We start from the raw sequence: 27,672 nt of genomic DNA, 5'->3' as shown, positions 1-27,672 counted from the left end.
AGTCCTTGCTCTTTTCTGGCTGCTCTTTGTCAAGATTATGTTCTGCCTTGCAGAGAGAAAATCTTTATAAGTGAGCAACTGTTTACATCTTAAACTTTTACAGGGAAACTGAAGACTCTCTCATTTTTCCATGCTGTGCATGAGCCATGGACTGAATTTTGACTCAGAAGCTATGGTTTCTGTGCACATGCAGGTTTGTGCTGAATGTGCATTCAAGCTTTAGGCAGCTCATATTTTGCTAACTAAGGAGGTCTCTTGTTTCTCAAATGCCCTCTCTAGATCAGGATGCAGCACAGAAACCTAACAATCACATAGCTTGCATAAGACTTTTCTTTGTGAGAGAAGCTTGTAAGAGAAACAGTCTCAGGGGGCTTTGTGCCCTTGCCCTCTGCTCCTTCCTTTCCACTTGGCAAAACATGAGGCACACTGTGATGTGTTTTGGAGCTGCAGAACAGAGGTCCTTGATGCTCCTGGGAAAAGCACAATTCTTCATTGTGTACAGACCTTGCCCACCCAGGCCCACTTCACATCAGCATTCACAGCAAGGCAATCTCCCTGCAGCTTAGAGCAGGAAAATCTTTACCCTGCTCTGCTGCTGCTGACCTGTGTGGGACTGACCTGGGGTTAGGTCTGTGGGATCACGCTGCTGGGACCACATATGAGTAATCCATATTTATGAAGAGCTGAGGAACACCTGGGATTTCGGAAGTGTGCCTTGTCTGGCACACCTGAACAACCCCACTGAAAGCAGCCGCGTTACAGAACCATTGATGAAGGGTGGGAACTGCCACACTAATTTTCAGCAGAGATAGCAAGGGGAATCTGATACAAGTATAATTTACAGTGTATTATAGAGTGGTGATCCACTATTGTGCTTCTGCTCAGAAAAACCTCACAATGATTCAATTATTTCAATGGAGAAAGCCCAGGTAGAAGCTGTAGAACTGCACCTTGTGTCTGTTGGTGCAGGTACACATCTGCAGTCTGTAAATGAAAAGATTTCAGATCTTTAAACATGTAAGGAAAGAATTACAAGAGGCTATATTGATACATGTAATTGAAGTAAATTCCATTTTGGAAAGAATCAGGATTTTGAAAAGATGTGTTCTTAAAATTCTGAACATTCATCCTGTTGGAAAAGGGTTCAAGAACTAAAGTTTCCGAGACTTGTAATATAAACTGAGTAAAAGTTCTGGCAAATCATAACTCCAAATCTTACCAGGTACTTCCACTATTTTTAGGGAAAATTAGAGGCACATTCACAATAAGGACACACTCACTGAGGAGACAAATCTGTTGCCTTTGGAAATTACAGAGAAGCCACACAGTTTGTAACCACAGAAGCACTTTGTGGACTCTGAATAAGTGGGGGCAAATTCTGCACACACGCTACCAGTAAAAAGTACAGACTAAATCCGTGTGTATTATTATAAACTTTAGAAATTAAGTTGTGCTCTGTTGCAGTCATTACAATATCTTGACTTTTTGGTTTCAGGATACTAACTAACCAGTACTTAAAGCACATGGGATTAAGTTATTGCAGAGGAGTGGTGACAAAACCAAAGGCTGCCAGGCTATAGGTGCAGGCCTGCAGCTGGAAGAGGCTTGTTGTTTGATCCATGACTTGCTGCCTGTAGAAACAGGGCTGTTGTGGTTTAACCCACACAGCCACTCACTCATGCTCCCTTCCCCACTCAATGGGATGGAGGAGAGAACTGGAAGAGTGAAAGTGAGAACACGTGTAGGTTGAGATAAAGACAGTTTAATAGGCAAAGCAAAAAACCATGCATGCAAGCAAAGCAAAATAAGGGATTTGTTCATTAAGTCCCATTGGCAGGCCATCCCCAGGAGAGCTGGGCGCCATCACGTGTAATGTTTACTTGGGAAGACAAATGCCATCACCCTGTGAATGCCCTGCCCTTCCTTCTACTTGCCCCAGTTTTATATGCTGAGTATGACATCATATGGAATGGAATACCCCTTTGGCCAGTTGGGGTCAGCTGTCCCAGCTGTGTCCCATCACAGCTTCTTGCACCCCCACAGTCTGCTCACTGGTGGGGTGGTGTGAGAAGCAGAGAAGTCCTTGACTTTCTGTATGCTCAGTAATAATAACACCCCTGTATTATCAATACTGTGTTCAGCATAAATCCAAAGCATAGCCACATACTACCTACTATGAAGAAAATTAACTCTATCCCAGCCAAAACCAGCACAAGGGGTCAAGATTAATCTGTAGCAGAACTGCACACTGGTGCCAATTACTTCCTCGAGGCATATTGTCCAGGTCATCATGAATCCTAATACACTCATACTTTTTGTAAGACAGATAAACCTTTTAATTTCTGTGTTCAGCAAATGCATTAACACAATGAACAGATCTTTCATAAAACTGAGCAAAAGGAAGCCTTACTTTACCAAGACTGGCATTTAACAAATCATACCAGCTGTCACAAGCTAGCTGCTTGACCCATGCTTCTCTCAGCAGTGACAGCAAGGCTAAAAATTGGACACTTGCTATGCTGCTGTGCCAGGGTGCTGGGTGCCACCTGTCCTCTGCAGGGCGGTGCTCCCCAGCATAAACACAGAGCTCTTTTGTGTCACCACTCAACCCAGCTACATGTTGCAAGCTCGGAGAAACTGTGGTATTACATGCCCCGGCTACTGGGTTATGAAGGTGGCATCTCCACACACCTTCCCTGGCTATTCACAGAGGCCCTGTATTTAGATTTTCTTTCTGCAGTGGGAGTTCAAACAGTGGATCCCACTTCTAGTCTGGAAAGAAATGCCCTTTCTGAATATTTCTAGGAGTTGCTTTAAAAATAACCAGTTGAAAGAGACATTAGATCTCACCATTAAAGGTGGAAAAAAACTATGTGCTTTCTTAATTATGTTTGCCCATAAAACTCAAGAATCCTATTTTACACTGCTTTCATTAAAAAAAAAAAAAAACACACCAAAAAACCCCAAAAACAAAACAACACAACAACAACAAACAAACAAACGAAACCACAAAAAAACCCGAAAGTCTTATGTGTTTCAGATGAGTGAAATTCTAAGGGTCTGTGTTGGACAATACGGCATTTTTTCATACTGTATTTTTCATACTTCATACTGTATTTTTGCAAATGAATATTAGCTCTAAGGGATGAATTTCGCTTGTATAAATCAGCACAGCTCCTTTTATTTGAATAGGGCTATGCGGGTTTATGCCCACTGGGGATTAGCCTAACCATCGGCTTTGTAAGCTTTTTAAAGTTGAACATGGAACAGGCTTGTGCCATGTTTAGGTGCCGAAAGAAAGGGAGAATTATAAGCACAGATTAATGTAAGCTACAGCTTTAAAAGATAAACTACAGCACATTAGAACGGCTTAAAGAGTAGTTGTAAAAATCTACTACATTTGTTGAGAAATCCAGAAAATTACAGCCTATATACACACGTACATACACATATATTCCACGGTTATTCAGTAGGTGGCAGCTGAAAGCCTGGATGAGCTCTGCAGACGCCATTTAGGCAGCAGCACCAGCAGAGGCTGGAGCCAGCCCACCCATAAAAGCAGAGAGAAAGAGGCGGCAGCCGAGCCGCGCGCAGCACCAGCCCCTGCGCGGGACCGCGGGAGGCGCGGGCGCGGAGCCGCGGAGCGCAGGTCGCGCAGCAGCCGCGCAGGCAGCGGGGAGGCAGCAGCCTGACCCTGAGCAACGCAGGGACCCCGCGCTGCTGGAGCAAACCCGGGCAGAGAGGGTCAACAGCTGGCGTGATGACAGGCACAGACTGAAGACTGTTTGGAGATTTCTGTTCCTACAAAGGTAATTATTTATTTTTCTTTTTCCCCTCCCCGTTGCTTTTCTATATCACCTCGTACAATAAACGTATCTTTCCAATGAGATTAGATGTTTTTATTTCCTCTGACCAAAATCCATAGTCCTCACTCAGGCAAAATTTCCGCTGGAGTCGACAGAGTTTTGCGTGAGTTTAGACTGCGAGATTTGATCTAAGCATGTATTTTATGTGAAGAACATGGTATGCTATAAGCTGGTGCTGACAAGGAAGACAAAATCTGGGCATATACATACTGACCAGTTAAACAACATCATTTTTCTTTATGCTGGCATGTTAATAGTGGCTTTATAACTCCTTTTTTTAAACTATCTTTCATTAAAACTCGATCTGATGAATTTTGCCCTAATTTATACTGCTGGCATTGCAGTGGTTTAAGAAGAGATCCATTTTTAAAAAATGCAACCTATATTTTAACTTATGTGATGAAATAATATAAAAATGTTTAGTCTGAACAAAATAACAGGAGGTGTTGCTTTCTTCGAAACAAATACAACTTTGCAGCATTCCACTGACAGGGACGCAATATTTTATTTGTTCAGTGGATTGTGCCTCTCTCAATTTAATGCAAGAAAATAAATAGTGAAAGGCCATTTCAAGTGTCTGTGAATGACTGAATTCAGATTTGATAATACTTCTTGTCTTGGTATCTTCCCCATGAAATGTGAGATGCTCTGTATGCTGCGGCACGCAGTTACAGCTGTGTCAGCCCAGAATGGACCAGCAAGATTTGATGTATTTTATTTTTAAAGCATTCTCTGAATGTCTTGTTTTCATGAGTATCTAGTCATACCTGAAAACATATATGCCTGTTTATAAATGCACACATGTATAGGTATGTAATGCATACATCCCCATACCTTTGCATGTAAATATAGCTGTTGAAACTGATTGCTCTTATTCCTTTCCTAGGGTTTGCAAAGTTTACTGTATCTAAAATGCTTGCAGGTCTCTCAATTTTTAATTCTGTGTCAGAGGGCTGTTTTGGCTTTCCTTCCCCTTTCACTTTTCTGTACTGATGGACTTCAGTTGTGTTCAGGAGCTGCCTCGCCAGGGTCTGACTGTGCTTACTGAATGCAGCAGTGCCCGATTCTCGCAGAACAGCATCTGTACCATCATTCAGGGGCTGTGAAATGTGGTATCCCTCTAGGTTTCATGCTCCCTCTCATGCTGCATGAAGAACTGTCCAAATGTGGAACAGGTTCAAATACACAGCTGCAAATCAATGGCCCCTGGAACTGAGGGAATGGTCGTGATGTACAGCTATTTCTCATCATCTCTGGGAAGAGAGAAGAACAAATAGGTATAAATGGGCCGTGAATACACTTAGGCTGGAAGGTTTCAAACAATTAGAGCAGCATGGTTCTGAAATTGCCTCCTCACTGAAGTAACAGAAAGAAAAATCTCTAAATGCTCTTCAGTTGGAACTTGATGGAAGGGATTATGTGAAATGGTTGCCTGCAAAGGCAAAGATTTACATCTGATAATCCAGAAAGTCTCTTTCAGTACTAAATACCATTCTTGCTTTTCACTGGAAGTTGCCTGCATTAAAATGTCTCTTTGCAAAAGGGTCAGGGTCTCTGGAAACACAGTTTTCTACACATTTCACATAAGAGCCAAATGAAAGCGTATTTCTATTCTAGGTTGTTTACACCAGCAGATACATAAGCCCTGATGGTCATAAGGCTGAATAATATCATCTTCTCACAGTGCAGAGCAGAGCTCTTTGGAAGATGGAGTTCAGAGGCATGGCTCCTTCTGAACAAGTTGTCAAGATTATATTGCACCGGCACTGTGGTCTCTGTAGTATGAACAAAGATAACGGATAACACATAAACTGACAATGCTCTTCCTGAAGTTTTTACTAGTGTTGTTTCTAGCTTCCTTTGAGGATCACCTGATAACTTTCTGTTGTACTAACCAACATACCTGCCCATGTAAAGGTCCCACCATCACATGTGAAAAAAAAAAAAGACTCACACATTCATTGTGACAGTGTGCTCTGTTTTCTCAAACTTAGCTTATTTTAAAAATCTGCAAGAAACTGTACTCTGGTTCAAAGATGCTGCTACAGAATGACCACATTCAATTCCATATTCCCTTTTCCTCTACTTCTTTCTCTTTACAACCTGATCCTTGCTGTTTTGTTTTGTTTTGTTTTGATTGACATACTACATTACTTTGCTTTCAATTCAGAGTGTACCTCAGTAACTATTCTGTAATATATGATAAGCTGCATTTGAATGTTCCAGCTCCCACACTGCATGTGAGTATCAGGCCACTTGTACACTTAAACTGAAACAGTTCACTGTGGGAGGTTTGGTTTGGTATGTAAGGCTGATTCCAAATGTTTGTTACTTTCCCCTAAGTCTAATTGAACAATTATCAGTTTTTCATAGATGAATAAAAAAGGCAGTTTTGTAAAAGATGAATACATAGTATTATCAATATTTCTTTATCTTTTAAATGTACAGTTTCCTTAAATGTACTAGGAAAAATAATTGATTTTTTTTTTACTTTCCACTCAAACAAAGGTTTCAAAGTATCAATGTACAGATACATTCACTGCATTCTTATAGCTGAACTAAAATTAAGATATGCATTAAATTATCTTACTGCTGGAAAGAGAGTAGAAAAGGCCAACCAAATGACACTGCAACTGTATGTATGAATTGACACAGAACATACTTTATTTTGTTTTTTTGAGAAAAAAATATTTATTTGTTTTCAACCACAAAATATTGATTACTCTATAATTATTCAAATGATTATCAAAGGAAGACAAGAGCAAAATGTCAAATAGGGTGTGTCAAGTCTGTGACAAACACACTTTTCCACTCACACCGAGGTCAGGAGCACCTCCTCTCAAGCAAATAAATTAGAGTTAAATGTTAGACTTCTGTATCTATAATGAAAATCAGCCTCTAGTTTCTTTTGCTGTGCAGGGCTGCGTTATGCTATGACAGCAAAATGCAGTCACCCTCACCCTGACTGCAGGTAATGGAACTGGTCTTAGTTGAATCTGAGTAAGTGTCTAATGTAGTTGTGACAGCCTTTTAGCATCCTCATTTAAAATCTGTATGTGGTAAAGCAGCTATATCAAAAGAGCAAATCCATTTCTGGACTGCAGATGTTTCCTTCCCAAAATGTCCAGTAGTTCTGACTTAAAATTAATGTGAAGCTAAGAAAAGGAGGCTTACCCTCTTTTATTTACTTTTTATTTATTAAAAAAAAAAAAAAAATATATATATATATATATATATTTGTCCCTGAAAATCTAGACCGACAACTTTTATCTGTTCTGAAAAAGTTACTAATTTACATAATAAAATATTAGCTGCCATCAGTAGCTAAAATATTGCTGTAAACCTACCTGAAAACCATTACAGTTTTCCCAGTTTGTTCATTCAAATATTAAAGTGCTGCAATGTGTTATTGAGAGAGCATTTTTTAAGCTTTTTAATTTTGTCTGCTGCTACTATGAAAAGAAACATGAATTAAGAATAAACTACTCTAAAGGCTAAACCTATCTTTTTAACTTCAAAATTAAAAGTACTGAAATCAGGGGCAGTGATTAGTATGAAATTGCTTTTCTGTTAAAAAATAATAATAAAAGGCAGTAAGGAAAGTATTCAGTTTTGTGAAAGTCCTGAGATGCAGGTTTGCAAACTGTTTCTTAAAGAAAACACACTTTGGAGTAAAAAGAAAAATCAGTAAAATCCCCCCCCCCCAATCAACTTGTGCTAAGTTACGCATAATAGACAGCAGATAGCTTCTCATGAACATTTAGAAATTCCTATCAGAAAGCTGTCATTTCTATATCATTCCCCACAGCTATACTTTAACTACTGATTTTCAGCTCTTCCTGATTTGCAGAAAACTTTCGATGGAGGCACAGGCTCCTTACTTGTGCCTGGAAGCATATTGACAATGGGATTGCGTTACGTAACTAGTTGTTGAGATCCTGAAACTTGCTGCTCTAACCTATTCACAATTTATTGCCCAACAAACCAGTTGCAAAATGTATTATATTCGCTGGTAGGGCTTTTGGAGGACAGCAAGGATACATACTGATATTCTTGGTTTAAACCACACTGTTTTGAAAGAGGTATTATTATTCAGGCTGTGGAAGAATATGAGAAGTGTTAAGGTGGTCAGGGTAGCAATCAAGCTATCCTTTCCAGCCAAGCCAGGAAAATTAAAGATAGGAGTTATATTAGTAAGTCAGAAACCCTTAACCTTCAACAATTCTGCTTCTATAGAAGATGTGCACAAATAGTCTGAAATTAACATTAAGGCATTGAAGACTACATTGGAAAGACAAAAGGGGTCTTTGTAAATTTAGTTCTGCTGAATGGAAACCAGTCTTCTATGGATGCATGGTTCTTCTGTGTATGTTCTGCGCATGTTCTTCTGTGTGCACATTTATATGGCATTAGATTGTTGCCTATGCTGAGATTTTTATCATGGATCTCATAGTATACTGAATATAACATACAAAGCCTCTAAAGTGAAATGGTTATTTTGGAAATTTTCCTGCCTGTTTTTTTTCAGTGTTTCTCTGTTCAGGAAACTTAAAAGCCACATCTTTTTCTGCAAGACACAGAATAAAAAGTCACCTATTTTGGCAAGTGGGCATCTGAAAAAGCAGAAATTTGCTACAGCATGTAAAGTCATAGCTTACTACCAAAAAGAGTATCCTGCTATAAAAAAAAATAAAATAGAAGGGATGAAGGGTCAGGCTGAGTCTCTGATGCTGCATTTATATGAGTGACAAATTCCAATTAATAACCCCACTGTTCTAGCCAATGATATAATGTCCTGCATATTGAAAGGTGAACATACAACGTTGCAAGCTGATCTTACCATCTTAACTCAGGTAAATTAAATCTACTGAAAACTGAGCCAAAACTACAGTATTCCATCTGTTAAGCTTGGGAGAAAACTCAAAAAATTCAGTCCCATAGGGAGTTAAATACAATGCTGTTATCTTGGTATTTTTATTTCTATGTATGAATTTGTGAATACCTTACTATACATAAAGGCTTCTGAGTTGTTTCTCACTGCGTTTTGACTGTAAGCACTTAAAAGTCTAAGGTACTAGCTTACCAAAATGCTTGAACAGAAAAATAAATGTAAGAGTAGCTCCATTTAAGTCAATGAATTATATAACATGTCTAAAACAAAGCCTAAGTTCTCCTTTTTTTAATTTTAAGAGTAGCAAATCCACTAAATAGGAAGTGACAACCACTGAGACATCTGTCTACCCTGGGTAAACTTAGCATGTTATTGCTTTCTCTGCATGAAATAAAAGTGTTTTTCATATAGTAGCATGTTCAATGATGCTGAGTCTTGTTATATGGTAATAGTTCATTTTTACATACCTGTTACTCAAGGGTTAGCTCTGAAACCTCTTGGGCAACAACAGAGCAAATCATTTAAGTGTACTCCTAATTCTGAAGCTCTTTGTTGGATCAGGTCCAGCACCTTCTGTGTTATCTGTACATGAGCCCTCAGCAGAGAAGGCAACCAACAGACCCTTGTGCATCATTAATTCTTCTGTCACCAGTCCTGCCTTCCTCTTCAACAAGTGATGCTACTTTGGTTGAATGTAGTTTCAGAAACCCATGCTACTTACAGCCCCCATAGAAAACTCATCAAATTCTCTGCCTTTTCTGCCCCTTCTTTTTCCAATTCTTTCTGGCCTAGTGAAACTATTTTTGCCACAGTCTCTGCTGGCCATGTCATAGCTCAAGAGCTAGTAAAGATATTGTGACAACTATGTGTTTGGATTTTTTGTTTTACCAGAGGATCTATTTGATATGATAATTTATAGGGCTTCAAACAATTTTGAGAAGACACTTTAGGAATGAGATTTTCAATATCAGTGTGATGAAAATATGACAATTTGCTAAAGCAGAGCACAGCATCTGCAACCACAAGACAGTACAAGGGCTGGATTCTACCTCCTTTACATACAGATGTTCTTAGGAGGATATTCTGTAAATTCAGCACAAAACTGTGACAAATTATTCTGAAAGACTGCTGTCCTTTCTGTCACTCTTCTGTGTTAGGCCAGAAACACCTCTGCAAAACCTCTCAGAGAACCTCTCTGAAAAAACTTTCCAAAATTTGTATCCTGGCTTAATACACACACCGTGTCTGTAGTGTAGCATATGTATTTGTAATGTAGTGAAGAATCTTTCCCAAGATGCAAGAAACACTTTAGACAACATTGAAAGTATAGAGCCATATTTATCTTTCTTCACTTTTTCTTTTTTAGATATTTGAAAGTAAACACAACAATCACCTGGGCCAAAGTTCCCCAAAAGCACACACTTTGTTTGCTGCCATTCTGGCCATACAGAGAAGTTTCAGCTTTCTGTTCTTTTTCAATCCCATCCAGTTTTGTACAGACTGAGCCACTACTCTCATTTTGGTTAGATAATTCTAAATGATGACTTTTCTATGCAAATTCAAACATTGTACAGAGTCTAGCTCCAAAATGGAAACTGTTTCAGTCAAAACAGATTGAATTTGTAGTTTGAATTCATGCTTTCTACAAATATGTTCAATAATAAGGTCTGATAGTGTCTCTTACTTATCTCTGGCCAACGCTTTGCTCAAATACCAATGACACAGACATGAACTGTATGAAAATATTATTTTTTGTTAACAAAGATGGCAAGAACAACACCTGCATAAAAGCCAGAGCTAACATAAATCAAAAGTGCTGCAGCAATTATGCAGTGAAGTCACGACTTAAAACAGCTGATTATCAAGAAGCAGACTTTCAAAGAACATTTTGTTCAGCATGAGAATAAAAAAAGTGCTTTCCACATGGACTAGAACCTCATGTTGCAAGAAAAAGCAGTTTTAACTGTTAGAATTTTGTCTTCAAATATGTTCAACTTTCCATTGATTTTAAAAGACCAAAGGAAAGCAGGCGAAGAAGACAAAAGAAAATGAATGAAAAAGTGAGTCTTGTAGTAAAAGATGAAGACACTGGAAGCGGGAAAATCTCCATTCTTTAAGTTCAGGTTCATTGGCAGATATGGTAAAAATACTCCTTGAGAAATTCCTCTTTATATCATAGTGGGAAAAATTAAAAACTTGAGGAGATCTCTTTCGTTCTTGTATGTAATCTGTACCTTTTTCACCTTTGATACAATGAAATGACCATTGACCTTACAACCATGCTGAAATCTGTCTTATAGCTACATTTGAAATTATTCTTCACCTTGCACCTTGTGTGTTTGCATAGTGGTGTCATCACTGGATAGCCTGATGGACTGTTAATTTAAATTGAAGCAAACTTTTGAACTAAATGCATTGCTCGTACTTTATTAGATTTTCATCATGACAATGACGATACAAACAGAAACATCTCCTTAGACTTACAAAACAATTCAGTGACTGACGTGAGATTATTTTACCTGAGGAAAAAGAGCTTACAGTAAATTAATACACAGTATCTAACAGTTGCGTATCAGACTGGCATCAGACTGGCATCATAAAACCTCAAGAACTGGATCAGTTAAGATGCAATCAAGGCCTCTGATTCCAGACAAAAGAGGTAGTACCTGTTTGTTTTGTAAAATGAGTGTTTCCCTAAAAGACACCACCTAGCTAAACAATTTCAAAGCAAGTTGCAACCTGTGACATTTTGTGGAAGTCTAGCAATTCAAACATAACAAAAATCTTTTTCAACAAAACCAAAACTGTGAAAATACTGGAGAGTGAGCAATTTTTTGTATGCCTGTTTTGAAGTACAAACTGAAAGAGTTCACCAGCTGTGAGATTCTAATCTCATGTTACTCTAAGGGTATGTATTCAAGTAGATTAATTTTCAGAAGTTGTTTTTCTGCCTCCCTATACATTTTGCCTGGTATTGGGTATGTTCTTCATGGATTAAATGCAAACCTAAGAGGCGAGTCATAAATACAATTGATTGAAAAGTTATACTGTAAAAAATGACTAAAAATAGGAGATAACTATGGAGATCCAGTGGCTAAATACAGGGTCAGTGGCATTGATTTAGTAAATGCTAGCACATACACATGTAATTACTTACCCAAAGAACATTAAGAGTTTGAACTACCAAGTACATAATCTGTAATGTGAAGTACTTTGTTCAAACATTTTAAAATGCGTATTTTTCTTATCACTATATAACAAAATAATTGACTTAATATCAAAATGACTCAGTCCTTAAACTGTAAGAACAACTCTTCAGTTCTTTTACCTGGCACGTCAGAAACAGCCAGAGAACGAAGACAGACCAGCACAAAGGTTTGTAGTTGAGTTTGAACTCCAGGCAGCTTTTTGTCCCAGTCAGCTGCCTGTCAAGCTCACCTGCAGCAGCTGAGCCAAAGCAACTCCAGCCTTGGGCTAGCGGAGCATCTGCAGAAAAGAGAGCCAAGTCAGCAGAGGTATATGGAGACTCACTAACCTGCTGAACTTTACAACCAAACAATTAAAAAACAAATGATATGGTTGTGTGTTGTGAAAAGTGCTTTGTAAGGATGCTTTTTTTCAACTGTCATTTCAGAGGACAACAGTAGATTTTGACTGGTGTAGCTTGTGAAAGCAGCAAAGGCAGGAAATGAGATCTTATTACACACAAACTCCAGAATAAGTTAGTTCTAAAGTGTAAAAGGCAACTGCTGTTTTCTGTGTGCAGATTATGAAACAGACAGGTTCTCAAAGTATGAATCAGAGAGGGTATTGTATTATACATCTGAAAATTCAGACTTCTTTCAAGTTATTTTTTCCATATCCACATTAGACACAATATTGAAAGCTCATGAAAAAATGTGGTACTTTATTTTGCTCTGTTGAGTGTTTTACCTGACATATTTTAAGACAATGAAAAAATAATACACGAATAGGCTGGTATGAAAAGCATTAACAAATGTATGGAGTTTAACAAGGGCAAGTGCTGTAGTCAGCACCTGGGACACGGCAACCATGGCTGTACATACAGACTGGGGGACGAGATGCTGGAAAGCAGCTGTGCAGAGAGGGATTGGGGGTTTCTGGTTGACAGCAAGTTGAGAGGAAGCCATATGAGGAGCAGCTAAAGTCACTTGGTTCATTCAGCCTGGAGAAGAGGAGACTGAGGGGAGACCTCATGGTGGCTACAGCTTCCTCACAAGGGGAGGAGGAGGGACAGGTGCTGATCTCTTCTCTCTGGTGACCAATGACAGAACCCCAGGGAATGGCAGGAAGATGTGCCAGGGGAGGTTTAGGTTGAACATTAGGAAAAGATTCTTCCCCCAGAGGGTGGTGGAGCACTGGAACAGGCTCCCCAGGGAGGTCTCACGGCCCCAAGCCTGACAGTGTTCAAGAAGAGACTGGACAATGCCCTCAGACACATGGTGTGAACTGTGGGGTTGTCCTATGCAGGGACAGGAGATGGAGTCAGTGATCCTTGTGGGTCCCTGCCAACTCAGGACATTCTATGATTCTCCAAAATGCACAACTGAGTGCAAGTACACCACAGTCACACAGAATAATTTTCACTGTGGGAGAATCTCTGACTAGTTCCATGCAGAGAATAAAAACATATTAAAAAATTAATTAGGGAAGCCTTTCTCCGGTGTGATCAAAAAGCTTTTTATGAGCTTTTTGTTTTATTTGCTCTCAGCTCCTGAACAGGACAAAAATAAAACAATCTGTATTGTCTATCTTGGTAAAATTGAGACTCTTTCAGACTAACAGACCTGCATGTGAGACAGAATAAACCACAACTAAGATGCTCCTCCTTTGCAGCAATCCAGGCTGGGGAGCAGCTCTGTGGGGAAGGCCCTGGGGCCATGGTGGGCAGCGAGCTGTGCACGGCCAGCAGTGGCCCTGGCTGCAGGGAAGGGCCCCCATGTACTGGGCTGTATGAACAGCAGCGTGGCCAGTCAGGTGAGGGAGGTGATAATCCCCCTCTGCTCAGCACTCGTGAGACAACAGCTATGTAGTTTGTCTGGTTTTGCCACCCCCAGTAGAGAACACACATCAATAAACTGGAGCAGGTTCAGATGAGGGCACGGAGGTGTCCAGGGCTGCAGCACGGTCCTGCCCTGCAGGCAGAGGGACCAGGGCTGGTTCAGCGCGGAGGAGGCACAGTGCAGAGAACACCAAACAGCAGCCCCCAAAAACCTACAGGAAAGCCGTGGAGAAGGTGGAGTCAAACCCTTCACGGCAATGGATGATGGGAAGAGGAGAGGCAACAGGTATGAGTTGAAACACAAGTATTGCAGGCTAGATATAAGGGGGAAAATCACACTGAGGGTAATTTAGCAGAGGACAAGATTGCCAAGAGAGGCTGTAGGAAATGTTGGAGGTTTTCAAACACAGACAGGACAGGACAACCTTGTCTGGTCTCATGGCTGACCCTAGTGTAACCAGCAGGCTGAGCCAGAGACCTCTGGTCTCTTCCAGCCTGAGTTAGCCTGTGATTCTATAGTCATTTCTAAAGAGAGTCTGCAAAATCTCTCTAAACAATAGGTGTGCTCTTCTTACCACTGTGAAGTTTTCCTATTATCTAATGTGAATCTCTTCTACAATGCGAGCCTATTAATTCAAGTTTTTTCCACTACAGAGGTACGTTCTTCCTCTTTGCAGAAACTTACAATGTATTTGAAGACTGTCACCATGCCATTTCACGTCCTCTTGGAAGGTGTTGGATGTTTAATACTTCATGATATTAAATGCCACATTCCAATTTGTTTTAACTTCTGGGCAACCACATGTGCCAGTTTTCTTGGAGACTTCTGAGTACGGTGGAAGCATGAAGTTTCATGTAGCAGGAGTACACTCAGATAGCTTTTAAAATTTTATTTCTCTACTCTGTATAGCATTGATTTTTGTAGCAAAAAATTTCAAAGTGCCTTTTTTCTCATCATCCCATAGTTCTGAGGCTATGTATTATCTGTGCAGTGCTTAAACTGCTTCTGAGGTTAAAAAGTAATGTTTATCTCTCTTTTTGCTCACAAAAATTATTAAACTATAATTCTTATGGTAACTCATTCTGTGCAGTCACCCATGACTCTAAGCTTGATGACTGCTCTGAATATGTGTGTTTACAGCTTTTAGGTACAGGTTTATTCTCAGTAGAACTGTGACCTGCTATCTTCCTCTGCTCTCATTTCTTGCTAGCTACTTTGTTTTGTTTGTTTTCTCAACAGCATGAGCTCCTTGCTCATTTTCGTTGTTCCTCAGAGGGTTTTCCCTCTTATATAAACACGTACAACAGTGTTTTCCGAGACTACTTTTCTTTCCATTCCATGAATTCTGCTGTCAGAGAGAAACAATTTTGCTTCAGTGCCTCAGGATGAATGTTCTTATTTATCAATCTTTCCTATCTTTAAACAGGTCTCTGAGAGTGACAGTAACTGCAGCATAGAAGAGATGGAAGGGGCGAAGCTGCCTTCTGCCTGAAGCCAGGCTGGTCAGGCAGAGCTGTGACAGCTCTCCGCTTGCCTCAGGATCAGAATACCCAGTTGCACCACTTATTCTGCCTACAGTGTGGCAGGTGAGGAATACAAATCCTTCATCTATTTACATTATGTAAAGACAGATGTTTTCAGCTTACTCAGACATTAGAATTGGGACAGAAAAGAATACCGTGGACAAGAAGGAGAACAGAATCAGGTTATGCTTGAACAGCAAAATGAAGACACTAGTGCAGCATAGGTAGCCATGGCTTTAATCTAACTGTCATGGGCAGCAACAACGTCAAAGCTCCAGAAGCACAAAATTCATTGTGGTCTGGCAGCTGAGATAAGGTCAAGGGGGTTCCACTCACTTCTGTACCTCTACATCACTCCTATTCTCCTCATGCTGGACAGACAAAGGGTAACTTCAGATCCTACTCCACAATATAAGCTGCTTAAAAATGTTGTGAACGTGCCTGCACAACATTTCTGATAAGTGTAGCATTTCTCCAGTCAAATATCATCTGCTGTGAAATAAGGATTAGAATGAAAAGCCAAACTGAAATGAACAATCTCAGTTTACCAAAATATACTCCAAAATATACTCTTTGACCTGAAATGCAAGGGGAAAAACACATTGAAGTGGAACATACTTTCCCAAAGAGTTAGCGATAAAGCATACCTGGTAGTTTGTTTGTTTGTGTTTTGGGTTTTTTGTTTGTTTCTTTGGTTGATGTTTTGGTTTGGTTTGGTTTCGTTTCGTTTTCTTTTTTTTTTTTTTTCTGAATAAGCTACAAATGTCTCAGATGTCACACAGGAGTCTTGACCAGTTGTAGTGGAGACAAATTCCCTAACTACTGAAGAGACAGCCTGTTTAGAGTATTTGACTGTCGTACACGGGTATACTGGTGTGTTTCAACCATGATTTGAGAAGACTTGTTTTAGAGACAGAAGAGTAATCAGTTTCTACAATTTGTTCAGCCTTTTGTCTTGCTGAAATACCATTTTCCAGATGCAGTTTTTTATTTCTGGGGATATTAGTCCAGTAGGAAGAATAGTGGAACTCACAATGTTAAATTAAAATAAGTCATGAAGTGAGGAAGATGGTCTTTTGTTACCAGTTCAGGCTGGATTGCAAATCCTAAATTTACTACTGAAATAAATAGTTCTGTAACTTACTGCAAGTCTTCTTAAATTATTACAACTAGCATGCCATCATTTACGTCACATTCATTTCTCTTACTGGGAAAGATATCACAAAGTGCACTCTCCACATATACCTGTATTAATCTTTGTCTTCTTTCCTAGATCTTTCCTGCTAGCTGAGCAAAACACACACACAAGAGAAACATGCCTGAGCAAAGCAATGATTACAGGGTTGTTGTATTTGGAGCAGGAGGAGTGGGAAAAAGTTCTTTGGTCTTGAGATTTGTGAAGGGCACTTTCAGAGAGAGCTACATCCCTACCATCGAAGACACCTATCGGCAGGTGATCAGCTGTGATAAGAGCATATGCACTTTGCAGATAACTGACACTACAGGGAGTCATCAATTTCCAGCCATGCAACGTCTTTCCATTTCTAAAGGACATGCTTTCATTTTGGTTTACTCTATCACCAGCCGACAGTCCTTGGAGGAACTCAAACCAATCTATGAACAAATATGTCAGATTAAAGGAGACGTAGAAAGCATTCCAATAATGCTGGTGGGGAACAAAAATGATGAGAACCAGAATCGAGAGGTGGACAGCAGTGAAGGAGAAGCCATGGCTAAGAAGTGGAAATGTGCCTTCATGGAGACCTCTGCCAAGCTGAACCACAACGTGAAAGAGTTATTCCAAGAATTACTAAACCTAGAGAAACGCAGGACTGTGAGTTTACAAATTGATGGCAAAAAAAGCAAGCAGCAGAAGCGGAAAGAGAAGCTGAAAGGCAAATGTGTGGTGATGTGAAATTGCTCTGTCAGTAGTCAGTCATATAGTCTCACCTCTCTGACAATACCCGTTTAAAACCTATAGACATCAAACAACACATGACACCCTATTTATCAGTATCTGTTTTAAAAGAAGTATTTGGAATTTGAAAAAAAAGAGTTACTGTGGTTACTATGAAAAAAACCCAACAATTAAAAAGTAATGTACTCTAGCTATCAGTAAAGAAAATCAGGAAGTAAAAGATGGTCCAGGATATCTTATTTTTGTAATTTACAGAAGAAAACAAATTTCATCCTTAGCATAATGTGAAAGATTTGGAAAGTGAACTTCATATTATTCATGTTTGCATATAACTACAAGAAGAATGTCTGATGTTAGAAAACAAACAAACAAACAAATGGCTGTGGAGAAACCTAGAAGGTATAAATGCATTCTGGGTGGCATCATCACATCCTTTGAGAATGCTGTGGAAAAACAAACCTGTGCAATTTTCATAACTGACTGTTGGGGCAGTGCATATAAGGTAGCCTCAGCTATGCCACATAAACAAACTATTTCACACTAAAAGGAAGTGTGGGGATAGCACAGTTAAAAGGAACAGATATTCTCTTTACCCTCCCACATGAGATTTCTTTCTAGTGTCATGCAGTGTTTGAGCCATGGATGAAGAAAAGCCATCCCCTGCAGGAGACACGGAGATCATCTCCTTTTCTGGACCCATTGCTTCAAGAATGACTTGTGCTTCTGTCCCCAGTATGTTTCAGAAGAGGAGATATATGCCTGTGGAGAATATCAGATTTTATATAAACAGTGCACATATACAAACAGCAAGCTTCCCCAAGGAGGACTGACTGGGGAGTCCCCTAGAAAAGCCTTTATGGGAAATATGCTGCTGATGGTTAAATGGACACACAGTGTTATTAGTGAATAAACATTGATTAGTCTATTGAACTGGTGGTACTCTTGGAGATGGGTCAGTGTAGTATACAAAGTTTTGATTAAAATTACCAGATTAGCTGAGTGAAACTTCTTTACTGTATTCCAATTAGAATGATTTTGCATTCATGCCCTATTAGATCTCTTGCCTTCGTATTGTCTAAAGCATTTTATATTTTCTTTTGAACTGCTGTGACTGTTTATAGAACCAAATCCTACATCTGGAGTTAGGGCCCACAAGAATCTCCAATAAAAGATTTGCTGAGATAAGTCCTACAGGATTTGGGGTATTACAACAAGAGTTGTAGTTAGTACTGTGTTACAATGCAATATAAAGTTCAGAATAGAAAAAAAAATCTGTTTCAAAACACTCTTTCAGGTGAAACTGCTCTTCTCAAAATCTTTGAAAGGGGAAAATGCATAAAATGCGAGCTTTTCTAGATGTCTCTACAAAGCTTTTCAAAAAACCAACATGAATGAGTAAAGTATGTATGCTACTGATAACAAAGACCATCTAAGATAAAAGAAGCGCATACATTTTTTTAAAGGACATGTCAAAATTGTATAAGCTACACTTTGCACCTTAGGAACTGCTTTGAAAAAATAAAAACAAACCACCATGCTTTCACTAAATGTTTATGTCAAAATCATAGTATGGGAAAATGCAGTCAAGTACTAGTATTATTAGTATGCATGCTGTTGCATTAGGAGCTGTTCAAATGCAGTATTTGCATTAAATATTGTTACCTTGTTCCTTTCAGAGTTACTGCTTGCTTACCTTTCAACTTCCAAATAATAGTGCAGACATTTCACAGGTAGAGTGATAGCATACATTTCTTTGAGCAAGAATTGCTACTAGCACTTTCTAGAAAGGAGCACAACTTTTGTCATTAATTCAGAAGAAATTCTTGAAACATTAAAATCAAGCATAAAACTCCTACTGATTTCAAAGAAGACAGGACTTTGTGTGTTTATTACATTAGAGGATAAAATTAGAGAAACAATGAAAAAAACCCTAAGGCTCTTCATTAACAATAAATTACATGATGCTTTTTCTCCGTAAATCTCAAAGCACTTTACAAAAAGACAGCATCATTATCTCAACTTCTCATGCGGTGAAACTGAGGCATGAAAAGAGGAAGCAACTGCACAGGGGCTACCCAGCAGGCCCAGGAACATAAGCAGGTCGCCTCAGTCCCAGGCCAGTGCTCTCTCTGCGTTTGGTCAGACTGCCTCTTCACTTTCTTAAATAATTTCTAAAGCGCATTAAAAAAGCTGGTACGGATTATACAGCTAAGTGTGTCTTTTTTCTTTTCAGTCTGTCAGTAGATCAAACAGTGTTTCCAGATCAGGGATGCAAAACCTTTGAAAGCACCATGTTTAGTAAGACTTTTATAAATGTTTATACATCTACTATGTTTGTAAGCAAATGACTGATGATACTCATCTTCACAGCACTGGATTCTACTAACGGAACAGGAAAACCAAAAGAATGATGACACCTAAGGGGCGATGGGTCACATACTGAGGTCTGCAGTGCAGAGGTCTCCTGCTGATACTAACAAGTGGGTACCAAAAGTCATTGTGCATGGCACATCCCTCAGCAGCCAGCATGGAATAATGATAGAAACTCAAAGAAAAAAAGGCCATAGACAAAGGTCCTTTTAACATTATTACTTTAACTGAAGGAACTATTTACATAGTAAAGAATCTTGCAGAAGTAGAATATTGGGGATCTGAATTACTCAGAAGCTTACGACTGCAAGACTATTACAGGCTGAAATTTGGCCTGGGACTTTTTTTGAATGTGCCTCATAGCAAGAGAAGAGTAATTGTATGGCAAAGGTGGAAATCAAACTAGTAGCTGCCAGTTGTTTGGCTTGAGGACCTTTTCCTTTAATTCCCAGTTGAGTCCTCACCTGCTACGTAATAAGCCATGGATTATTTCATGGACTTGCATGCATCTAAGCAAGGCCAGTACAGAAGCAATATTACTTATGGACCACAGACTCAAAAGAGAACATATTTTATAACCTTGCATTGTCATCCTAGTTTATACTACTAGATTTTACATATCTTACATACTTGTGAGCTGGTTTAAAGCATTTGTTTTGTTCTGTTACAATTATGTGGGGGTTTTTGTTTGGTTGGTTTTGGATTTGTTTTGTTGTGTTCTTTTTTTTTTTTTTCTTTTTTAATAAAGGGGATAAAAATGTAAATGAAGAAAATATACAGCTTTATTACACTTAGTCTTTTGTTTGGGAATGTGATATCAGTATAATGAACTCTTTAAATGTGCAAAAACCATATGACGTATTTAAACCATGTAAGATCTACAGTACCTTCTAGCATCCAAAACCCATGATCTAGACAAAATGACTCTTTACAACGCATGACTTTTGTATGTATGTATGAAATATTAAGATATGTAGTTGTCATGAAAATGTGTTGTTGCAATTTCATTAGCAAATATTTTATTCAAAAACTCTGGATATGAAGTCATCTGTGCCTACAGGTTTCTATGTTTCTGGTGAAGTCCTGAGCATACAAAATAAAGTTTTAAATGGACAGAACTTTGGAAGAAGCCTTGTTGGTGCCTGTACTGTGTTTATTTCATAATTATATTAAGTATGTATTTTATGTATTTTTTAAAGTTGTAAAGGCAATTCTCTAAATAGAATAAATTCTTATAAGCTAGACGATGTCCTAAAGTCTTCAGCTATGCAAATCAGACTCCTGAAAATCCTGATAGAGTTGGAGCAGTATTATCTTACCTAACATTTACCTTTATTTTATTATACTGTAGGAAACATATATATTTTCAAAGCCATCGACCTTCATAACCCACAGATTATCAGTGGTTTTTTCTTTTGGCCATCAAAAAGCACAAGTTCTGGAAGCTGGTCTGTATTTTACCATTTACTTTAAAATAATGACAAATAGAACTTGATGCTTGTGCAAAATTCAAGCTTACTATATGGATGCTGCTCATTTATACCTCATTTATACCAAATTCCCAACATTTTTGCAAAATTTGCTATTGCTACATATTATATTACCACTTGTTGCAAAACCTGTCAAACATAACAGTTTAACACTTCCTGCAGTTCAGAAGACGTGGTAACAGTTCTTCAGTTAAATAATAATTTATGTATATAAGCAATAATACATACTCAGAGAGAGGGATAAACAAACAAGCTTCAATACTTAGGCACATCGGTAGGCATTTGAACCAGTGATTAAATATTGAGTATTGAACGTAAACTCCATACCACTGTGAAGTAATTCCACATGGCAGGCCCCAAAGCTTTTTATTTTTAGTAAAAGACACCCTAATAATTCCTATTGTTCATTTTTTCTTTCTTCTAATACACCAACATTTATGATGTTTGGTCCCGATTCTAAAACAGCCTACTGTGGAACCATGGAACCAGTAATTGTTTTATATATGTTTGCCCTATCATGTTCTGCAGAAACACCACAAGCACTACAAAATTTGCCTACCTCTAAATTTTTTGTCATTGGTTACTGCTCTTGTTTTCTGCTGGAAAATATTTTCATTGTTAGCACATACCCTCATACCAAGTTGTGAATGCATACTTGTCGCATTTAGTTCACTGGCATTTTAACTGACATTTTAACTGGCATGTCCCACCCACCTCTGTCTACATTTTCTACTGGATCCACAAGTTTATTTCACATAGTCAGTAGTGTCTAAAGTCCAACTCCACTAAAACTACAAGGAGTGGGAGAGCAGAGCTTGAGCACCTTTGGAAGTATGTATGTGGTTGCTCCTTGTGAAGGATACAGACTCTTCTCTAAATTAACCAGAGGAACACATGGTTTAGACGAAGCATTAAGCCTCTTCTCTTTTGTATAGTTTACCTTGGTCAAGCACTACTTTTTGTAATGAGTCATAGTGGACCTATTGGATATCATAATGGAACTGAAGCGCAAAGGAGCATTTGTTGTTCAGTCTGAGATATTATTTCCTCATTCAGATATGAAGAAATGGCTCACAATGGATCCTACAAGTGCATCTCTGTCCTGATGCTCTGAAAGCTGTGGATGACAGTGTCTGTTACATGGAGGCTGCTATTTTATTTGTACCCATTTCCATAGAAAAAGTCAGAGCTTAAGAAGCAGAACTGGTGTTTTTCCATGAGGAGTATATGGCAAATATTTTTTCCATATATAAGAGAAGGATCATTTTTCATTAGCTTTCAGAGAAACATGGGGAGAGCACTGGGGTGTGAATCACTGTAACATGTATCTGCTTAAAAGCTGCTTAATGTGCTGTTGTAAAGATCCTTTGCCTTTGCTACTTCCCTTCCTTATTTGATTCAGTTCCTGCTGCTGGTCAGCTTGGCCCTTAAAAACAGACTGTGGGCCTATTTACTAATTTATTCAAGGTTAGGTACTCTTAAAAATGACAATATAATGGCACTGTATGCTTAGGCATATGAATTTAATTCCAAAATTTACCTGTGGGCCCTGTGCAGCTGGATCATTGTAATAAAGAGGCAGGAGAAATATAATCGGGGGGAGGGGGGCACAAAAATGGGGATGTCAGAAGATTATGTGACCTTACTGTTTCTCAGGAAATTCTGAGATCAGAGAGGACTTCTAAACGTATTTTCAAAAGAAAAATCAATATTCAGTAGTCACACTGAGTTGCACTAATGAACACTGCTATTATGGACATCACAACAGTAAGTTACACAAGGAGAGCAATTGCTGCTCACTCAGTGACCCAGTCAATTCTGTAACTCCTTGTAAAAACAACTCTGCGCTGTGTGGCTAATTTATATGCCTGTGTAGGAGAACACACTCCCTAGCCACAGGATTTTATCTCTCTCATCTTTCCTCTTTAGTCCAGGGGGGTCTCAGTGGTGGATGTTCAATAACACCATACAGCTTTTCCCTGAGCTAAGCAGATAGGTGCCTATGGAAAGCAGCTGCAAGAGATGTGACTGAGCAGTTACCTCAGCTGAGAAGTGGGCAGCAGGGAGGAGAAGGGCAAGTGAGGTCTTCTCTCCCACCACGTGGGAAGAGGCGGATGTTCTCCCCAACAAGAGATGTTCTCTACAGCCATAGCCACCCTGCAGCATAAACACCCACTCCTTTCCTTCCACAAACCTGACACTGATCAAGGCTTGTCTTTTACAATGAATTTAAAAACTGACTGGAAAAACAGTCTAAAATATCAGGAAGGGCAAGCAACATAGTTCTATAGAAGCACATCTGTAAGTGTCCAACTAATAATGCCTCTATATATGGCTCTGTGAAGAGAATGTTCATATACTAAGAGATGGTGAAGGACTGTGCTAGAAGAAAGAGGAAGGATTACAGACAGTGGCTTGTCTGGGGATATTCAGCATGGAGGGAAGCTGAATACGTATAATTTCAGTGGTAATATTTAGGAAGGATGAAAAAAGGAGGGAAAGATCAACTGCATATACTTGGAATTATCCTAATAATAAAATCCATTAGATCACAGAAAAAATAACTCAGCAGAAGTAGCAGGTAGGGCTAAAGAGACAATCTTAAATTCTGCTCTCCCTTTTGACTGTAAAAACCATATTTTTCCGTGGTAGCTCTCCTGTTTCTTTTCAAACTCAAATCTGAGTCTTTTGCTTACCTAGTATTCAAAACTGAATGACATTTTGCAAAAGCTACCAAGTAATCTCACTGTGGTAGAGGACAATTTTAATTCATTAAATGCTTACTAGCAAAGAGTTCAAAGTAATTTGACAAGCCCAGTAATCAGAGGTATACAGTAATTCTATTAAGTCATTTCCATGTAAAAATTAATTTTTTAAAAAAGTTATGTAACAGCACATTAAGTGTGCCCAGATTGCAGAACTGGAAAATGCTGTCAAAACCAGATGGATGCAAACCCAAAATTTTATTACTGGGAGGGGTGGGAAAGAAACAGCAGTGCTTCTGTTTGGCTGCTTTCCCTGCCTCTTCTCTCCCCAGGACGAGTAGCCAGCCTTTGCCGCAGCCAACACATCCTTTTTTGCTAGAAATGGTATATAAAGCTGAGAAAAGCAGCAAGACCACCACTTGGCCATGGGCACTGATGTGTTTTCTGCCCTCCTCCACCAGTTGATGCTGCTACATGGGCAGCCTTGTCTGAGAAAGAAGGGAAGAACTGACCCCAGGGGCAGCACTACCCTGAGATGCACACAGGTCTGGAGGTTCCCTTGTGCGGGAATGGAGACAGGGAGCATGGGTGGTGGTTTCTGGTCTGGCAGACCCTGCCCATGGTATGATGGTCGTAGCAGAGGTGGTAACACTGAAAGCCTCTGGTTAATATTTACAGCCTAGCTATAAATTTGCCGAAATACAGTATAGCAGCTACCTCAACAGATGTGAATGCCTTGCACAGAAGTAACGTAGCAGCTTCTAAAAAGAAAAGAAATATATCTGGTAAATAATGTATATTTACTTAAATGAATTAGTTACTGAATACTCAAGGCACCTCTAGTGTTCACTGAATAAACCAGTGGATCCACAGTTCCACTGTTTCTCCCACCAATAAGTCTAGCCCAGACCAGGCCTAAATCTGTAGAGCTAATAATGTGAGACAGGTATATATGGTATGTGATTCTAGTGTTATAAATAAGTGAGATTTGTATACTGTGGACTATATGGTAATGTGAGGAGATGTGACTCAAAAGTAATACACTTTAGCTTTATCTTATTGCCTCTGTTGGCTGTGTTTTTAGCTACAGTTTTGCATCCCTAGAAGTTACCATATTCTAAATGTTGTTGGGTCATTTAGGTTACACAACACCACTTTACGTTTCTTACGGAAGTTAGATTAATCAATTAAAACAAATCAGTGTTGCATTACAGTCAATAAAGTGTATTATTCTGTACTATTCAGATGTATGAGATAATGCATTTTTATATGCAAGCTAGTAGTTATAACTGTATTCTGTTTATTATTGTGATTTCTTTAGCCTATCATACGTGTTTCCTTAGGAACCTGAAATGAGTGGTTTTCTACTGGGTCTTATAATTTGAGTTAGTTTAGGAAAAGAAACTTTTATATAAGAAGTATTTTTAGCAAAAGATTTTTGAAGTGCATTCAATGGCAATTAGAATTTGAAGCTCAACAGGAAAATTAACAGTCATTTGTAGAGACAGCATTAGTCATCCATTTCCCACACAAATGTTTTATGGTTTGAAATGTTGCTAAAATGGATATTTTAGAACACAAACCAGAAGCTTGAATAGGAATAGCTTTAGCTTCTTGTATTTTATCTTTCAAATACATGAAGAATGTGCAAGTTCAATTTTTTCTGTATGTCAGAGACCAAACTCATTCTTGGTTTAGAATGCAATAAATTCACCCCTGTGTTTCCCAGCTTTTTTTCAAGAACACTGTATTTGGTTGTGGTAACAATGGAGTTGCTGTGGGTTTTTGACTCTGTGGTGTTATATTTTTGATTTTTTTTTGGTATGAGAAACTACCAAACCAAAAGAAAGATAAAGTTGTAAGTTATAAAAGGGGACTACTAGGAAACGTTTTCCTTTCCCAACTCAAACTTTGTTTGATCTGTAGCAAAATGTCTAACATCCATGCATCCAAACCCCTTATTCATAAAACTGGAACAACATTTTTCTCCTTGAAGATGCAGGAAACTTATGGAAAAAAAAAAAAAAAGAATTGAAAATTTAATTTCTCTATGTTATTTTAATGTTGCTTTCTACAATTCCTGCCAATTTTTCAAAATCCATCATCTCTTCCAAACTTACAAAACAGGGTGAAAAACTTTCCTGTCTGGACACATCAGAACTTACTGCCTTGGTTCTCATGCTTTCATTTCAAAATACTGCAGTGTCAAAAATAAAATAACTCTCCCTCCAACTTCATTTGCTAAGCCATTCCGCTATTGATAATGACAGCAGCTCCACCATGGTGGGGATGATACCTCCACAGAGAAACAGGAGACACAGATGGAGTGTGGAAGGGCTGTACTCCTACTCCTCTGCATTTGCTTGAGAAGAAATGTGCGGTGCCTCTGAATTTGTGTGCTTGTAGGTCACACATGCTGGGCCCCGGTACAGACCCCTGCACAAACACAGGCAGTCAGCTGGCAGGTCACGCTGAGCATCAGACCTGGCATGGACAGCGTTCCCAATCTCAGCCATCAGATCCCTCTGGCCACCATCTTCACCCAAACATCCCTCACACAACTTCCTTTTCACAGGTCTAAGGTAATGGGGTTCATCACTGTGTGTACCAGTGTAGACACTGACCTAGAGCACAGAAACATCATTTTTGTCTGTGAATGTGGAGTTTCGTTTAGTTTGTAAGGTAAGACATTATTTATGTATTCTTTGCATATTTTATTTTTAAAAGAAAAGATCTTGGGTGATTGGTGTTATCTTTGAAATTTAAAGAGGATAGACCATGTTAGATGACAGCATTGTTGAGCATTCATTTAAAGCCAACTTTCCTGTGAAATAAATTTGGAATTCTCATCTCAGTCTTGAAAGAACCGATAATTCAGTACATAAAACTATTGACTTCTGCTTTCACTGACATGACTGTCTTTGCTTACTGGGGGCAAAATTAAAATGACAAAAGGCCTTAATTGTATCATAGTGTGAGAAAGGGAGCAAGCAACTGAAGAGTAAAAGTTACCTGCAGGGGATGGTTGTGTGTCTATTGATTTTGCTTTTAATCTCCTATCTGTGGAAAAAGAGACAATATTCCTGTTAGCACCTTTGAATTGTAAAGAATAGATGTTCAATCCTTAAGAGAATTTAGGGGGAAAATAGAGCAAATTAAGTTCAGTAGGCTTTGGCTTAGATTTTCTCATTGACTGGACATGTGCACTTACTGACCAGTAGCTTATTTGGTCTTTGATGATAACTGGGTGCTTTGAAATAAATAAATAAATAGGTACCGTTCCACTTTTCCTGTCCTATGACTTTGGCCATAGTTAGAAATAGAAATTTCCAAAATATAGTGGGAATAGCTCAGCTTGTCTGATTTTTGGAATGCCGTATTTCCAACTAGCAAATGTAGTTTCCCAGATCTACTGGGAAAGCTTTTCATGGTTTTTGACACATTCAGACAGCTTTCAAAGACGGACGATGAATGAATCTGAACGGGTGATCTTTCTGAGAATAACAGTGACCAGTAACCTTAAATAAAAAATATATTCTGAACTCCTTCCCTTTATTTTCTTCTTTTAGAATAGTAAGAAGATCAAATATAAAAAAATCCTGTTGATATAATTGCATGAGATATATACAGCATAATACTTTAATAAGACTTTTTACATCAACAGACTAACAAGAAACTCTATGCTATTTAGCACTGGGAAGATCTCACACAATGACTTGGTTATGAATTATAAACCAGTAAATGGTCAGATTTAATTCGAGCCTAGTACTATATCTCCAGTGGAGAGAGAGATGACTTGAAGACCACACCAGTATGCAATTACTTCCTTGTTAAAAAAGCAAAGGTGTAGGGTAAATCTGGAAGGATTGCTGATAAGTATTATTT

At 38.8% G+C, this 27,672-nt stretch overlaps 1 protein-coding gene across 1 annotated transcript; it reads left to right on the top strand.

The window, feature by feature from the left end:
• The first annotated feature begins 3,543 nt into the window (after window positions 1–3,543).
• On the top strand, window positions 3,544–20,721 carry DIRAS2 (DIRAS family GTPase 2). The gene is made up of 3 exons (XM_065861705.2): window positions 3,544–3,809; window positions 15,208–15,367; window positions 16,578–20,721. The coding sequence occupies exon 3, from the start codon at window positions 16,620–16,622 to the stop codon at window positions 17,217–17,219; it is 600 nt and encodes a 199-aa protein (XP_065717777.1). The 5' UTR covers window positions 3,544–3,809; window positions 15,208–15,367; window positions 16,578–16,619; the 3' UTR covers window positions 17,220–20,721.
• Window positions 20,722–27,672: the final 6,951 nt, after the last annotated feature.

This window comes from Patagioenas fasciata, chromosome Z (assembly GCF_037038585.1).
Source record: "Patagioenas fasciata isolate bPatFas1 chromosome Z, bPatFas1.hap1, whole genome shotgun sequence".
NCBI lineage: Eukaryota > Metazoa > Chordata > Aves > Columbiformes > Columbidae > Patagioenas > Patagioenas fasciata.
This window is presented reverse-complemented; position numbering and strand designations above follow the sequence as displayed.